General features: G+C 46.7%; 2 protein-coding genes across 2 annotated transcripts in view; one reads left to right on the top strand and one right to left on the bottom strand.

Annotated features, from left to right (window-relative positions):
* LOC122545205 (uncharacterized) overlaps positions 1 to 17,040 on the bottom strand; it is a 105,063-nt gene that overhangs the window by 78,267 nt on the left and 9,756 nt on the right.
* Positions 6,271 to 17,040, top strand: part of LOC148142890 (uncharacterized) — an 82,386-nt gene continuing 71,616 nt past the window's right edge. Inside the window, exons 1-2 of the mRNA XM_087975758.1 lie at positions 6,271 to 6,351; positions 7,714 to 9,109. Coding sequence (XP_087831884.1) covers positions 8,122 to 9,109 — 988 coding nt within the window. The 5' untranslated portion in view covers positions 6,271 to 6,351; positions 7,714 to 8,121. The remainder of the gene's footprint in view (positions 6,352 to 7,713; positions 9,110 to 17,040) is intronic.

Below are 17,040 nucleotides of genomic sequence, written 5' to 3'. Positions count from 1 at the left end.
CACACACACACACACACACACACATACATCCATACACCTACCTTCATCTACCTATGGCATTCTCAGCTACCTTGTCCCCAACCCCACCCTCTTCCCATTTATCTCTCAGCACCCCGGCCCACAAGCCTCGTTCCTGATGAAGGGCTTATGCCCAAAACATCAATTCTCCTGCTCCTTGGCTGCTGCCTGACCTGCTATGGTTTTCCAGCACCACACTCCCGGCATAATTTTAAGGTAATTGGAGGAAGGTTTCGGGGAGATGTCAGAGTAGGTTCTCTACTCAGATAGTGGTGGCCGTGTGAAATGCACTGTCAACAGTGGTAGTAGAGTCAGATACATTAGGGACATTTAATCGACTCTTGGATAGGTACATGACAGTTAGTACAATAAATGGTATGTCGGTCAGTCTGATCTTAGAGTAGGATAAAGGACTGGTACTGCATCGAGTGCCGAAGGGCCTGTACTGTGCTATGTACCTAAGTAGAGTTAAAAGTTTTGTTTTATCAGCAGTACAGTCAGATCCGAGCAAACCAAGGACATGCAGGTCATACTGCGCTTAGACAGAGTGAGGCATACAGGGTTACAGCTGCACAAGAGGTGCGCAGAAGCAACATTAGATTTCAAATTGGAGAGCTCCATTCAGCAGTCTAATAATGGCAGGGAAGAAGCTATTCTTGAACCTGTTGGTACATGTGTTCAAGCTTCTGTATCTTCTGCCTGACAGAAGATGGTGCAGGAGATCATTCCCGGGGTGGGAGGGGTCTTTGAGGTTGGTAGCCTTTCCACGACAACGAGAAGTGTAGATGGATTACATAGGTGGGAGGTTGGCTTCCGTGATGGACTGTGCTGTGCACACCACCTTCTGTAATTTCTTCCGGTCCTGGGCAGAGCAGTTGCCGTAGCAGGACGTGATGCACCCAGATTCAATGCTTTCTGTGGTGCATCTGTAAATGTTGGTGAGTGTCATTATGGACATGCCGAATATCTTGAGCATCCTGAGGAAGAAAAGTTGTTGTTGTGCCTTCTTGACTGTTGCATGGGTAGGTTTAGATATTTAGCCACTCCTTTCTCACTATTACTAACTCCTTTACTTGATGCAGTCACAGTCAGTTTCATACCTTGTGCTAAATATTATGAAGGGCAAAGGTAGTGTACATACATAATATGAAATCTTTAAACTTGAATTCATTTTAAAGAGCAGAACAACGTATTTATGGTAAAAATGGGTAAACTTAACAGGTTTTATGAAGGGTGAGAGTGGGAAGTATGTGAAGGTGCATGTTAAAACAGGACAGAGTCTGCATGGCTTTGACAACAGGAGGTCATGTCTGACAAATCTATTAGGATTCTTTGTGCAGGTAATGAGTAAGTTAGACAAAGGCAGAGCCAGTGGACGTGAGCGATTTGGATTTCCAGAAGGCCTTTGACAAGGTGCCGTGCAGGAGGCTGCTAAGTAAGATAAGTGTCCCTGGAGGAGTGGCAAGTTACTGGCACGGATAGAGGATTGGCTGACTGGCAGAAGGCAGAGAGTTGGCATAAAGGGGTCTTTGGAGTTCCAAAGGGGGTCCATGCTGAGAATGCTTGGACAGGCCAGGAGAATGGTCAGAGAAGGGGCAGATGGAATACAATGTGGTAAAGTGTGAGGTTATGCACTTTGGTGGGAAGACCAGAAACAGAGACTGTTTTCAAAATGGGAAAGGCTTCGGAAATGTGAAACAGAAAGGGATTGGGGAATCCCAGCTCAGGGGGAGGATTGTACCATTCATTCGGGGTGGTGTGGAAAGGATCGTCCCATTGAGACTTTGGAGAATTGTACCTTTAATGGCTGTGGGGGAGTAAAGGATTATACCATTCAGAGGGGGACGATTGCATCATTCGAAGGTGGAGGGGTGTGGAGGAGGAAAAGGGGAGGGGAGGATTGTACCATTCACATCACGGGGTGTGGATTATACCATTCACAGAGAGAATTATTTATTTTTATTTTTCAGAATTTCCAGGATACAGGACATATGCCAATTTTCCCCACCAGAAATCGACTGAAACTGGGTGCACTAAAAAATTCCAGCAGGAAGATTATCAGTAAAAAGGTCTCGTTTCGGTCAAAGCAGTTATAGACTTAGAGTCACACCGCACAGAAACAGACACTTCAGTTCAACTCATCCATGCCGACCAGATGTTCCAATCTGGCCCAGTCCCAAGTTCCAGCATTTGCTCCATATTCCTCTAAATCCGAACTATTCATCTAGACACCTTTTTAAATGTTGTAATTGTACCCACCTCCACCACTACCTCTGGCTGCTCATTCCATACACGCTCTACCTTCTGCGTGAAAACGTTGCCCCTCAGTTCCTTTTTAAATCTTTCCCCCTCTCATCTTAAACTTATACCTTCCAGTTTTGGACTCCTCCATTTCGGGGGGTAAAAGACCTTGGCTATTCGCCCTATCCGTGATTTTCATGATTTTATCAACCTCTCAGGTCACCCCTCAGCCGCCTCCGCTCCAGGGAGAACAGCCTCAGCCAAGTCAACTTCTCCCTATAGCTCAAATCCTCCAACCCTGGCAACATCCTTGTAAATCTTTTCTGAACCCTTTCAAGTTTCACAACATCCTTCCAAGAGGAAGGATGCCGGAATTGTACACTTATTCCAAAAGGGTCCTAAACATTCTCCTGTACAGCCACACCATAACCTCTCAAATCCTCTGCTCAATACTCTGACCAACAAAGGAAAGTATACCAAACACCACCTTCACTATCCTATCTACCTGCAACTCCACTTTCAAGAAACTGTGAACCTGCTCTCCAAAGTCTCTTTGTTCAACAACACTCCCTAGAACCTTCCCATTAAGTGTAGATGTGCTGCTCTGATTTGTTTTTCCAAAATGCAGCACCTCGCATTCATCTAAATTAAACTCCATCTGCCACTCTTCAGCCCATTGGCACATCTGATCAAGATCCCATTGTAATCTGAGGTAACCTTCCTCTTGTTCACTACACCTCCAATTTTGGTGTCATCAGCAAACCTACTAACTATACATCTATGTTCACATCCAAGTCATTTGCATAAAAAAATACAGAAAGGAGTGGACCCAGCACCGATCCTTGTGGCACTCCAGTGGTCATAAGCCTCCAGTCTGAAAAACAACTCTCCTCCACCACCTTCTACCTTTGAGCCAGTTCTGTATACAAAGGGCTAGTTCTCTCTGTATTCCATAAGATCTAAACTTGCGAACCAGTCTCCCTTGGGGAACCTTGTCAAACACCTTACTGAAGTACGTATAGATCATGTCCATTGCTCTGCCCTCATCAATCTTCTTTGTTACTTCTTCAAAGCACTCAATCAAGTTTGTGAGACATGATTTCCCATGCACAAAGCCATGCCGACGATCCCTAATCAGTCCTTGCCTTTCCAAATATGTATAAACCCTATCTCTCAGGTTTCACTCCGACAACCTGCCCACCACCGATGTCAGGTTCTCTGGCTTTTCCTTATCACCTTTCTTAAATAGTGGTACCACGTTAACCAACCTCCAGTTTTCTGGCACCTCTCATGTGACTATCAATGATACAAATATTTCAGCAAGGGGCCCAACAATCACTTCCCGTAGCCTCCCACAGAGTTCTCTGGTACACCTGATCAGGTCCTGGAGATTTATCCACCTTCGTGTTTCAAGACATCCAGCACCACCACCTCTGTAATATGGACATTTTTAAAGATGTTATAATCTATTTCCCTACACTCTATATTTTTCATGTCCTTCTCCAGAGTAAACATTGATGCAAAATACTTGTTTAGTATCTCCCCCATCTCGTGTAGTTCCACACATTGGCTGCCTTGCTCATCTTTGATGTGCCCTATTCTCTCCCCAGTGACCCTTTTGTCCTTAATGTATTTGTAAAAACACTTTGGATTGTCCTTAACCCTATTTGCCAAAGTTATCTCATGTCCAGTTTTTGCCCTCCTGGTTTCCCTTTTAAGTATACTCCTACTACCTTTATACTCTAAGGATTCACTCAATCTATCCTGTCTATACCTGACATATGCTTCCTTCTTTTTCTGAACCAAACAATCAATTTCTCCAGTCATCCAACATTCCCTACACCTACCAGACATTCCTTTCACCCGAACAGGAATATACTGTCTCTGGAATCACGTTATCTCATGTCTGAAGGTTTCCCATTTTCCAGCTGTCTCTTTACCTGCAAACATCTGCCCCCAAACAGCTTTTGAAAGTTCTTGCCTATTACTGTCAAAATGAGACATTCTCCAATTTAGAATTTCAACTTTTAGATCTGGTCTATTCTTTTTCATCACTATTTTAAAATTAAGAGAATTATGGTTGCTGGCCCCAAAGTGCACCCCCACTGACACCTCAGTCAGCTGCCCTGCCTTATTTCCCAAGAGTAGGTCAAGTTTTGCATCTTCTCCATAGATATATCCACATACTAAGTCAGAAATCTTTCTTGAACACGCTCAATAAATTCCTCTCCATCTAAACCCTTAAACCTATGGCAGTCCTGGTCTATGGTTGGAAAGTTAAATCCCCTACCATAACCATATAAGGGGAAATGAGTTTAAAACTGGGCACAATCCTCCAGGTGCAGTTTCAGCAATGCTATGTTTGGTTGCAGCAACACTTCCTTCCCTTTATGTTCTATTCCTTTAGCGATAAAAGCGAATGCTGCATTCACTTTCTTACTTATCTACTGTACCTGCATGCTAGTTTTCTGTGACTCATTAATGAGGATACCCAGATCCCTCTGCACCAGGTCACCCCAAACCCTCTATTCGATAATAGGTTGCCTTGCTGGTTTTGTTTTTGATCAAAATGCATGACCTCACACTTATCCACCTTAAACTCCATCTGCCACATTTTGGCCAACTCTCCTAACCTATCCAGATCCATTTGTAAGGTTCATATATCCTCATTGCAATCTACCATCACGCCTATTTATGTGTCATCCACAAATTTGGCAAATGAGCCTTTTATACGTGTATCCAAGTCACTAATGTAGATTGTAAATAGCTGGGGTCCAAGGACCCAACCCTGTGGCACCTGACCAGTGACATCTTGCCATCCAGAAAAAAAAGCCATCAATTCGGACTGTCTATCTTCTGCCCATCAGACAGCCACCTATCCAAGCTGATAAATCAGCCCATATCGCATAACCTTGCGAGTTAACGCTTTCTGTGGCACTTTAGCAAATGCCTTCTGAAAAGCCAGATATATTACATCTACAGGACCCCTATTATCCACTTGTTACATCTATGAAGAACTTAGTCAAATCTGATTTGCCCATCATAAAACCATGCTGACTCTGATGGATAGAGTTTTGACTTTTCAAACGTCCTGATATTGCTTCCTTGATAATTGACCCTAACACCTTCCCAACAACAGATGTTAAACTAACTGGTCTGCAATTTCCCACATATTGCCTGCCTCCCTTTCTGAATACAGGCATTACATTAGCATTTTTCCAATCCACTGGAACCATAAGATCCTAAGATATAGGAGCAGAAACTAAGCCATTCAATCATGGAAGAAACGTTTCTCAAATCCATTCTCCCGCTTTCTTTGATCACCTTGACAATCAAGAACCTACCTATCTCTGTATTAAATAAACTCAATGAATCTTTCTCATGTCCAGGGAATTTTGGAATATTGTAACTAATGAATCCACAATCTCCACTGCCACTTCCTTTAGTACCGAGGATGTAGGCCATCAGGCCCAGGGGATTTGTTTGCCCTCAATCCTAATAGTGTACCTATCAACGTTGATTGTTTAAATTCTACCTTTTCTATAGCGTTTGACTTGCTCGTTCCAATACGAATGATCCTGCTGTCCTCTAACGTGAAAACTGAGGAAAAGTATTGATTTAGCAGCTCTGTCATTTCAGTGTTCATCTTATTAACTCACCTGTTTCACCTTCCAAGGAACCAACATTTACTTTAGCGACTCTGTTCCCTTTGGCAGACCAACAGAAGCTTTTGATAATCTATGCTATGTTTCTTTCGTAATTTACCTTACCTATTTCTATTCATCTTTGAAAATCCCTTTGTTTGTGTCTGGAAGTTTCCCGATGTTTCAGCTTTCCAAAGGTCTGGAGTAACATTCCTGAACAGGCTGGGGGCGGGGAAAACCAACCCCCATTGTCCCCTATTGGTTGGAGGGCGCCCCCCAGCCACGCCCCCTCAGTTGGCGACGACTTTGTGGACCACGCCCCCTATGTGTTGGCGCATGTGCAGTGTCGGTCCCGCGGCCGGACAGAGGCAGTGTTACTGAGTGTGGGAGAGGAATGGCGCCGGTGGCTGAAGGAAGAAGAACAGGAGCCGCTGGAAAAGCTGAGCAGGTCCGGCAGCTCGTGTCGGGAGAAATGTGAGGAGGTGTTTCGGGTCCGGGGATCCTCCTTCAAAACAGGACCAGGTTTCAGGAACATCCCGGGGAGGTCGCCAGGCCCGAGCGCCAAGACCTGGCTCCTGCCCCCGGGGAGAGGAGACGGTGAGACAGGGTAGGATTGGGACCCGCAGGAGGAGGGAGACTGGGGAGTTTATAAACTCCTAGGGGGAGGCCTCAGGCCGCGAATAAAAGCCCCACAGGCTCAGTGTTTACTTCACCGGCGAAGGAGCTCTCGGGTTGCCCGGGCAACCGGCCGCCAGCTTTGTGAGGGTCAGGCGCCTGTTGTCTTGGGACGGGGTTGTTGGATTGTTGTATAATATTGATCTCCTCTGTACTTTTAATCTTGAATATTTTTAAAATGTACACTGGCTTCAATTTCTGAATTCTAAGTTCAGAAGCAAAATATAAACATCTCCTTACATGCATCCCAATATGTGCATAGGAGCCAAGACCGTTTCAAGATTTACTGAGGTGCTGAATCAATAGCTCTTTCCCTTTTGATTAATGAAGGTGGTGCCCAGCAGACTCCTGCACACAGCCTGTTCTGTCAGCCTTTATGGGAGAGATATGATAGCAAAACCCGTGAAGCCAAGTAATTTGAAGTCACACTTTGGTGCTTTAATCCCCTCAAATTCAGCATTACGTCAAGGCTGCAGGTGTACCATACTCCCTCGGACAGCCAGGATGGATAACAAAGAGGAGAGCTGAGGTGTTATCCTCGTCAAGCCTGTAACTTCTGCAAAAAACACCATCAAGTTAGTTAAATACAATGTCCCCTTCAGCAATCCCACGCTGACTCTTCCTAATCCACCTTTCTCCATGTGACTACTAATTTTGACCAGAATAACTATTTCTGCTTTTCCATCAAATTTAAACTGGCTGCCCTCTAATTGCTGAGTATATCTTTACAACCTTTCTTAAACAAGGCTAAAGTGTTTGCAGTTTTCCAGTCACTTCCTCCAATTCCATGGAAGACTGTTGAATTATGTCGAATGCTCCCACAATTTCTGTCGTCCCTTTCTTCAAGATCCTTGGATACATTTCATCAAGTCCCAGTGCCTTGTCAACTTCTAAGTGCCAACAGCTTATCGAAGACTTCTTTCATATTAATTTTGAACTTATACAGTGACAAAGTCACCTTGTTGGTTGCCCCGTAAGAATTAGTTAGAGCGGAGTGAGAACAGAGGGGGAGAGAGTGGGATGGTGTTTTCAATTTTGTGAAATAAGAAAAGAATATTCTGCAGAAAGTAGAATTGCTTGTTCTGAATTTCTACCCTGCACTGACAGTGATGAATTTTATAATTTCTTTTTGCAGCGTATTTGAAGATCTGAAGACAGAAGTTTCAAAATGAACAGGTATAAGCGTTATGCCGGAAACATTGACTCTCCTGCACCTCGGATGCTGCCTGACCTGCTGTGCTTTTCCAGTGCTGCGCTTTTTGACTCTGACTCTCCAGCGACTGCAGTCCTCACTTTGACATCAATGTCTGACAGTCACCCAATTCATCAGGACCGCAACAATTTTCAACTATGATTCTGTGAGAAGGAAACAAGCTTTTTGGTTCTTGTTTGAGTACTTTTTCAGCATCAATGGGACTAGATGAGACACCCTACTGTTGCAGCGCACTGAGCGTGGAGCGTGTAACAGCTATACGGCCTGAAAACAGGAATTCACAGTGGGGAGGGGCTGTACAAGTGTTTGCGTACAGCTGAAGCTTCAGCCATGGAGAAACCGGAAGAATCCCGCCCTGTGGAGAAACCATGGAAGTGTGGTAACTGTGGGAAATGCTTTTATGCCCTGTCTGCCCCAGAGACTTATCAGCGCAGCCACACTGGGGAGAGGCCGTTCTCCTGCCCAGTCTGGAGGAAGGCCTTCAGCAAATCCTCTGACCTGCTAAAGCACCACCAGATCCACAGAGGGGAGAGGCCATTCAGCTGCCCTGAGTGCGGCAAGGCATTCAGCAGTTCCACCACCCTGCTGACCCACAAGCGGGTCCAGGCGGGGGAGAGACCCTTCAGCTGCTCCGAGTGTAGGAAGGCCTTCAGCAATTCCTCCGACCTCCTGAAGCACCAGCGGGTCCACACAGGGGAGAGGCCATTCTCCTGCCCTGACTGCGGGCAGGTCTTCGGTGATTCCTCTGCCCTGCTGACCCACCGGCGGGTCCACACAGGGGAAAGGCCCTTCAGCTGTCCCTACTGCGGGAAGGCCTTCAGCAAATCCTCTGACCTGCTGAAGCACCAGCGGGTCCACACGGGGGAGAGGCCGTTCTCCTGCCCCGAGTGTGGGAAGGCCTTCAGCTATTCCTCTGCCTTGCTGGCCCACCGGCGGGTCCACACCGGGGAAAGGCCCTTCAGCTGCCCAGAGTGTGGGAAGGCCTTCAGCAGTTCCTCCTACAGGCTGAACCACCAACGGGTCCACACGGGTGAAAGGCCTTTCAGCTGCTTAGAGTGCGGGAAAGCCTTCAGCAATTCCTCCAACCTACTGACCCACCGGCGTGTCCACACAGGGGAGAGACCCTTCAGCTGTCCAGAGTGCGGGAAGGCCTTCAACAGTTCCTTCCACCTGCTGACCCATCAGCGTGTCCACACGGGGGAGAGGCCGTTCCCCTGCACCGTGTGCGGGAAGGCTTTTAGCAATTCCTCCAACCTGCTGAACCACCAGCGGGTCCACACGGGCGAGAAGCCCTTCACCTGCTCTCAGTGTGGGAAGGGTTTCACACGCTTCTTCAACCTGCGGAGCCACCAGCGAGTTCACGCGCCATTGCAGGAGGATTGAAGGAGCAACGGGTTGGTGGTGGTGTTGGGTGTGGAGAGTGTGTGCGCTTTGACCTTGAGCTGTTTTTTAAAAACTACTTTTTCTATGCCTTTTTGCTGGGGGGAATCTGAAGCTGTAACAAAGTTGGTCACAGTAAAGTTTACCTGAACTTAACGTCGGGTTCAGGCTCTCATTGAAAGCTTTGAGCTCCAAATGGTTTTTGTTTTAAAGCTGCTCATTTCTTTCAGCCTCCTGCACTAAGTTTCCAATGTCATGTATCAGATGGAGTAGTGAATGAGTAGCTACTATCGTTAGAAATTGTAAATTTTTCAGGAGTGCAGGTACTGCACCATTTCATCAGCATTGTAAAGTTTACTGGCAGCAGTAAAGGGTGTAGGCCGTGTTCACTAGAAACGATGTGGAGGAGCCGGTGTTGAACTGGGGTGGGTAAAGTTAAAAAGCACCAGGTGATAGTCCAACAGGGTTTATTTGGATGCACTAGCTTCCAGAGCACTGCTCCTTCATCAGGTAGCTGTGGAGCAGGATCATAAGACACAGAATTTAAAGCAAAAGATCACAGTGTCATGCAACAGAAATGATATATTGAAAAAAACCTGGATTGCTGTTAAGTCTTTCATCTTTTAGAATGGGTTGCAGGTTTTGCTTCATTAATGTATAAATCCCAGAATATTTTTTAAGTCAGTCTCAAGATGACTTAAGGTTTTATAAAAATAGGTGACATCTCAGCTCTCAATGTATGAAAGGTGTGAAGTTTGAGTGTGTCTGTATCCGAATCTTGAATCAGAATGGTTCTATTATCAAAGTAGGAATTTATAAAATAATCCATGGATTGACTACCTGCCGATTTCTGCTCAAAGCGCACATCGAATGTATCTGCAAATGCAAATTCACCACATAGACCCATGTGTATGTGTTTGCAAGTGTGCATGCTTGGTAACGTTTGTGTGATGGAGTATAAGCCTCTGAGAAGGCGTGTGTGGGGTGTGTTTGTATCTGTGTGTCTGAGAGACCATGTGGATGTAAGAGAGAGTGTGAGTGTACAATGAAGTGGAGTCAAAATACGTACAACACAGATGGCCTCCTTCTTCAAGGACCGCAATTTCCCCCCCGACGTGGTCGACGGTGCCCTCCACCGCATCTCCTCCACTTCCCGCTCCTCCGACCTTGAGCCCCGTCCCTCCAACCGCCACCAGGACAGAACCCCACTGGTCCTCACCTACCACCCCACCAATCTCCATGTACAGCGCATCATCCGCCGTCACTTCCGCCACCTCCAAACAGACCCCAGCACCAAGGATATATTTCCCTCCCCTCCCCTATCAGCTTTCCGTAGAGACCACTCCCTCCGTGACTCCCTTGTCAGATCCACACCCCCCACCGACCCAACCTCCACTCCCGGCACCTTCCCTTGCAACCGCAGGAGGTGCAACACTTGCGCCCACACCTCCCCCCTCACTTCTCTCCAAGGCCCCAAAGGAAACTTCCATATCCGCCACAGATTCACCTGCACCCACATCATCTGCTGCAGCCGGTGTGGCCTCCTCTATATTGGGGAGACAGGCCGCCTACTTGCGGAGCGATTCAGAGAGCACCTCTGGGCCACCCGGACGAACCAACCCAACCAACCTGTAGCACAGCATTTCAACTCCCCCTCCCACTCCACCGAGGATATGCAGGTCATTGGACTCATCCACCGCCAAACCACAACAACCCGACGGTCGGAGGAGGAGCGTCTTATCTTCCGACTGGGAACCCTCCAACCGCAGGGGATGAACTTGGACTTCACCAGTTTCTTCATCCCCCCTCCCCCCACATTGTCTCAGCCGGATCCCTCCAGCCCGGCACTGCCTTCCTGACCTGCAGTCTTCTTCTTGACCTCTCCGCCTCCATCCTACTCCGACCTATCACCCTCACCTTGACCTCTTTCCACCTATCACATTTCCAACGCCCCTCCTCCAAGTCCCTCCTCCCTACCTTTTATCTTCTCCTGCTGAACACTCTCTGCTCATTCCTGAAGAAGGGCCTGTGCCCGAAACGTTGAATCTCCTGTTCCCTGGATGCTGCCTGACCTGCTGTGCTGTTCCAGCAATAAAGTTTCAACAATGAAGTGGAGTCACCCAAGGTCCCTGTTGAGACCATCCTCGTGGGTTCCGAACTTGGCTATCAGCCTCTGCTTGGCCACTAAAAACAATTGAGCAGTTACACAACATGCATTGGAGAGTACTGGGTGGGACTTATCTTTTGCTTTGCAGAAGGTGGGAGGCTCTGGATGAGAGCAAACACATGCTGGAAGACCTTCGGCTCAGAGTTGGAGCTGGAAGCCAGGCTGCATACACATCAGGGGAAAACTTAACCAGCTTTTTATTCCGGGTAATGGTCATTCATCTCCAGACAGAGCCTTCTCATTGGGTCAGTGGACAGGATCAGGTGGGTATGAGTGTGAATCACGCAGGTAAAGAGGATCTGAGAGAGGGCTGCAGGGGGGAGGAGCTAACTGGCTGGGTGGTGGGAGGAAGAACAAAGTTGGGGGGGGGGAAGAAGGTGGTGGTAAGGGACAATAGTGACAGAGATCGTCTCTGTTCTCTGCAGTTGGCAGCAGGATTCAGGAACCAATATGCTCAGGGCTGGAGAAGTGGGAAAGGGAGGCTGCAGTGGGTGTGGTCCAACACTGTCAGGAGACGACAGCCAGTCAGAAACTACAAAGACAAAGCAGAACCCAAAAGCTATGGGCAGCACAGTGACTCTGTGGCTAGTGCTGCTGCCTCTCATTGCCAGGGACCTGGGTTTGATTCCAGCCTTTGAGGACTGTCTGTGTGGACTTTGTGCATGGTTTACCTCTGGGTGCTGCGGTTTCTACCCACAGTCCAACAATCTGCAGTTTAGGGAAATAAGCCAGGGGGAGCTGCAGAGCCATATGGTAGGTGAGTTGGTCTGGTGGGAAGCTGTTTGGAAGTTTGGTGTGAATTAGATGGGCCAAATAGCCTGCAGGGATTATATGATTCTGCTGCCATGACCACATGTATATTGAGAAGTGACTGCTGTGGTCCTGGGAAAGGTGGGATTTGTAGTGTCGCTGCCCGCTGTCCATTCTCTCCCTGTCCCCCCAACCCATCTCCATTTTCTCTCTCTCAACCCCTAGCCATTCTCTTTCCCTTTTTCCCCCAGCACCTGTTATTTCTTGTGCCTCAAGACTTCTTTGATTGCTGTATCATGACTTTCTAAGAAAAGAGAGAGAATGGATGTTGATGAGTCTATATGAGAGATCGGGGTGTATGAGAAATGGCTGATCTTAAAAATGAAGAACAGCTAAAATTATATATTCAGAAACATCATTAAAGCATCTTCAATTTTATTAAAAAGCTGCAGGCACCTTTCTGAACCTGTATTGAAATATGCGCAGTTAGGCCACAGTTGAGTACAGGCTGTAATGGGTGAATGGCATATTCCTAGTCTTATGATATAGGTTCCAACTATGTAGAACAAGAGTCACAGAGTCAGCAAAGGACTGCTTATGCTCTTCGGTGTCAGCAAAAATCTGCGCATACTCCTAGATTTCCGCACAAACGGTTTGCGACCTTCTTTTGATGGTCCAATAGAGAGCCCTGGAGGACCGGAAAGAGACTGGACCTCCTGCCATTCAGAGCTCCCCATTCTCTGAATGCGGAAGTTGGACAATGAGCTTTGGAAGCTGCGAATCTCTCCCTGAATGATGGTTGGGCTTCACCCCAGACTGCAACTTCATTCCTCTGTCCAACATCTGTGAGGTACAGCACTCTTTTTTCCGTTTCTGGTTTTGCATTCTGGGCTTCAATTGTTGACTTACAGCAAGTGAAAGGAAAGGGAGTGAATCCAGGGAGGGGACGGACTACGGAAACGTTGGTCCAGGTCGGGACCAACGAGGGATGTGTTCTCAGTTGGCAAACACATGGCAATTGCATTACCACAATGTGGTAATATAGCCTTTACTGTGGAATAAAAAGCAGAAAGGAGTTGCATTGTTAAAAGTGACACATTGGGATGTGAAGGAAGTGAGGACTGCAGATGCTAGAGGTTAAGAGTCAAAGTGTGGCGCTGGAAAAGCACAGCAGGTCAGACAGTATCCGAGGAACAGGAGAGTTAACATTTCCAACATGTGCCCTTCATCAGGAATGATGTGTGGATGTACAAAGGGCCTTCTACAGGCCGCCGCCTTACGGAACGTTTCAGAGAACACCTCTGGGACACCCGGACCAACCAACCCAACCACCCTGTGACTCAACACTTCAACTCCCCCTCCCACTCCACCAAGGACATGCAGGTCCTTGGCCTCCTCCATCGCCAAACCATTGCAACACGACAGCTGGAGGAAGAGCGCCTCATCTTCCGCCTAGGAACCCTCCAACCACGAGGGATGAATTCAGATTTCTCCAGTTTCCTCATTTCCCCTCCCCCCACCTTGTCTCAGTCCCAACACTCGAACTCAGCACCACCTTCCTAACCTGCAATCTTCTTCCTGACCTCTCCACCCCCACCCCCACTCCGGCCTATCACCCTCACCTTAACCTCCTTCCACCTCTCGCATTTCCAATGCCCCTCCTCCAAGTCCCTCCTCCCTACCTTTTATCTTAGCCTGCTTGGCACACTCTCCTCATTCCTGAAGAAGGGCTCATGCCCGAAACGGCGATTCTCCTGTTCCTTGGATGCTGCCTGACCTGCTGCGCTTTTCCAGCAACACATTTTCAGCTCAGCGTCCTTCTACACTAGTCAATGCCAATTGTCAGACAGGTGAAACAAGCAATCAGCAAGGCAAGTGATATATTAGCAAGAGGAATTGAGTTCAGAATTGAGGATGTCTTCCTGCAGTTGTGAAGGGTCATTGAATATATTCAAGGCTGAATTCATCTGATTGGTGGATGGTGATGGGGAAAGTTTAAAAAAAAGTTTTTAAGACCAGTACAGAATAGTTACAAAGTAATACAGAACAGAAACAGACCCTTCAGTCCAACTAGTCCATGCTGACTATATTCACAAACTAATCTAGTCCCATCTAGTTTGACCTATATCCCTCCAAACTTTTCCTATTAATGTACTTATCTAAATGTCTTAAATGTTGACAGTTCCTGCATCCACCATTTCCTCAGGAAATTGAAAGAGTGATTCCACACGTAAACCAAAAGAAAAAGGTGCTCTTCATGTCTTTTTTTTTTAATCTTTCTCCTCTCACCTTAAAAATGTACTCCCTAATCTTGAAACCCCCACCCGAAGGAAACAGCATCTGCCACGCACCTCAACAATATCCCTTCTTGACTTTATAAACCAAGGTCACCTCTCAACCTCTTGTGCTGCAGTGAAAAGTGTCCCAGCATATCCACCTCGATGTAGGTATATTCATATCTGTTCAATGCTGGTGCAGGCCCGAAAGACCAAATGGCCTACTCCTGCTCCCAATTCTCACCCTCATGAGTCTAAGGACAGCAAGAGACCATAAAATATTGGAGCACAAAATTAGGCTATTCAGCCCATCAGGTATCTTCATACCATTCAATCGTGGCTGATACGTTTCTCAATCCCATTCTCCCGCTTTCTCCCTGTAACTCTCGATCCCCTTGATACTCAAGAGCCTATCTATCTCAGTCTTTCATCTCCTCAGCGACCTGGCCTGCACAGCCTTCTGTGGCAATGAATTCAATAGATTCGCCACTCTCTGGTTGAAAGGTTCCTCCTTATCTCGGTTCTAAAAGGTCTTCCCTTTACTCAAAGGCTGTGCCCTCGGTTTCTAGTCTCTTCTGTCAGTGGAAACATCTTCCCAACATCCACTCTGCCCAGGCCGTTCAGTGTTCGGTATGTTTCAATTAGATCTCCCCTGTGTGGGGGCCTGTGTTATGGACTAAACATTCTTAAGCAGGCAGCCCCACACTATAACTTTGCAATTTGTTTCAGTAAGTGTACAGTAAAAATTACCTGGAGTAAGTTAGCTTGGTTGATTACTAGATTTTAAAACAGACAATTATTCACAAAATTACACAATTAAAACACAAAGATCAGAATAAAGAACCCCTACAGAACTCAGCCTATCCACTAGACTTAATTATGCTGTTCGAATATATACAACAGTCCCAATAAGCAAACTCAATTTGAAAACCAGTATAAATAGAACACATACTTACAGATTGAAGTTGACAGGCAGAAAAGAGAGACAGAGTTTCCACACAGCTCCCTGTTGAACTTCCAACCAGTTCGAGAGCTGACTATACCCCTTTTTTTATACAGGTCACTTCTAAAATATGACCACGTTGGCCTGAAATCTCATCAGTTTACATATAAACAAAAGGCCTCTTAAAATCCTTTTAATCTCTGTACCAAACCAGACTGATCAGAGATTGACCCAGTTTATTACCCCTCTGGGAAAAAAAGTCAAAGACACAGTCTCCTTGAGCCAAGGAACATCTTCCTAGGAAAAAAAGGTACTAGCTTTGTGACACCTGTTAATCAGCAAGAACCAGACACTTCAGGAGGAGGTATAGCAGGGATTAGGTTCAACAAAGTGAGAATGGAGGGAGTGAGAGAGGATATGGGGCCTCTGGAAGGTAGGATAAAATGGCTGAAGGAGCTGCACAAGATGGCTTCTGCATTGCTACGTGACGAGCTGCTGCTTGTGTCTATAGCTGTATAAACAACTAACTACTAAAACCACTAGAATGCAGAATTAGACCAATGAGAAAGTACTAACCACACTCTGCAAGCTGCAAGTCCTTTGTATCTCAAGATAAAGATGACCTAACCTTTATGACTTAACTCGTTGACCAATTATCATAAGAGTCATAGAGATGTACAGCATGGAACAGACCCTTCAGTCCAACCCGTCCAGATATCTCAACACAATAGAGTCCCACCTACCAGCACCCAGCCCATATCCCTCCAAACCCTTCCTATTCATCCAAATGCCTTTTAAATGTTACAATTATATCAGCCTCCACCGCATCCTCTGGCAGTTCATTCCATACACGTACCACCCTCTGTGAAAAAGTTGCCCCTTAGGTCTCTTTTATATCTTTCCCCTCTCACCCTAAACCTATGCCCTCTAGTTCTGGACTCCCCGACCCCAGGGAAAAGACTTAGTCTATTTACCCTATCCATGCCCCTCATAATTTTGTAAACCTCTATAAGGTCACCCCTTAACCTCTGACGCTCCAGGGAAAACAGCCCCAACCTGTTCAGCCTCTCCCATAGCTCAAATCCTCCAACTTTGGCAACATGCTTGTAAATCTTTTCTGAACCTTTTCAAGTTGCTATACACTCACTCACTTGTAGCTGAAGCTTTGGCCATGGAGAAACCTGAGGAATCCTGCCCCATGAAGAAACCATGGAAGTGTGGCAACTGCGGGAAAGGCTGTTCCTCTGCACAGATTGCAGGAAGGCCTTCAGCAAGTTATTCATTCTGCTGAGGCACCAGTGGGTCCATGCCAGGGAGAGGCCTTCAGCTGCCCAGAGTGCAGTAAGGGCTTTACCCATGCCTGTGCCCTGCCGACCCACAGCAATATGGTTGACTCAACACTGCCCCAGCCGGGCAAATGTGTGGGGAGAAACTGACTTGGATGCAGTGTATGGGATGAAATTGCTGGGTGAGGCAATACCTCCTCCGGGTTACGGCTGTACCAAGGATGCAATTACAAAGGGACAACTCGGTGGTGACCAATAGTAAAGAAAGTGGAGTGGGGAGTGTGTGAGCTTTGACCTTGAGCTATCTTTCATGTGTCTTTTTGTTGAGGAGATCTGAAGCTGTAACAAAGTTGGGTCGCATTAAAGGTGACCTGAACTTATCGCCAGGCTCAGACTCTCATTGAAAGCTTTGAACTCCAAGAGGTTTTGTTTTAAAGCTGATCCTTT

The sequence above is a fragment of the Chiloscyllium plagiosum genome, unplaced genomic scaffold (assembly GCF_037043375.1).
Source record: "Chiloscyllium plagiosum isolate Xiang-an unplaced genomic scaffold, Cpla_swu_hap1 HiC_scaffold_27, whole genome shotgun sequence".
Lineage (NCBI taxonomy): Eukaryota > Metazoa > Chordata > Chondrichthyes > Orectolobiformes > Hemiscylliidae > Chiloscyllium > Chiloscyllium plagiosum.
This window is presented reverse-complemented; position numbering and strand designations above follow the sequence as displayed.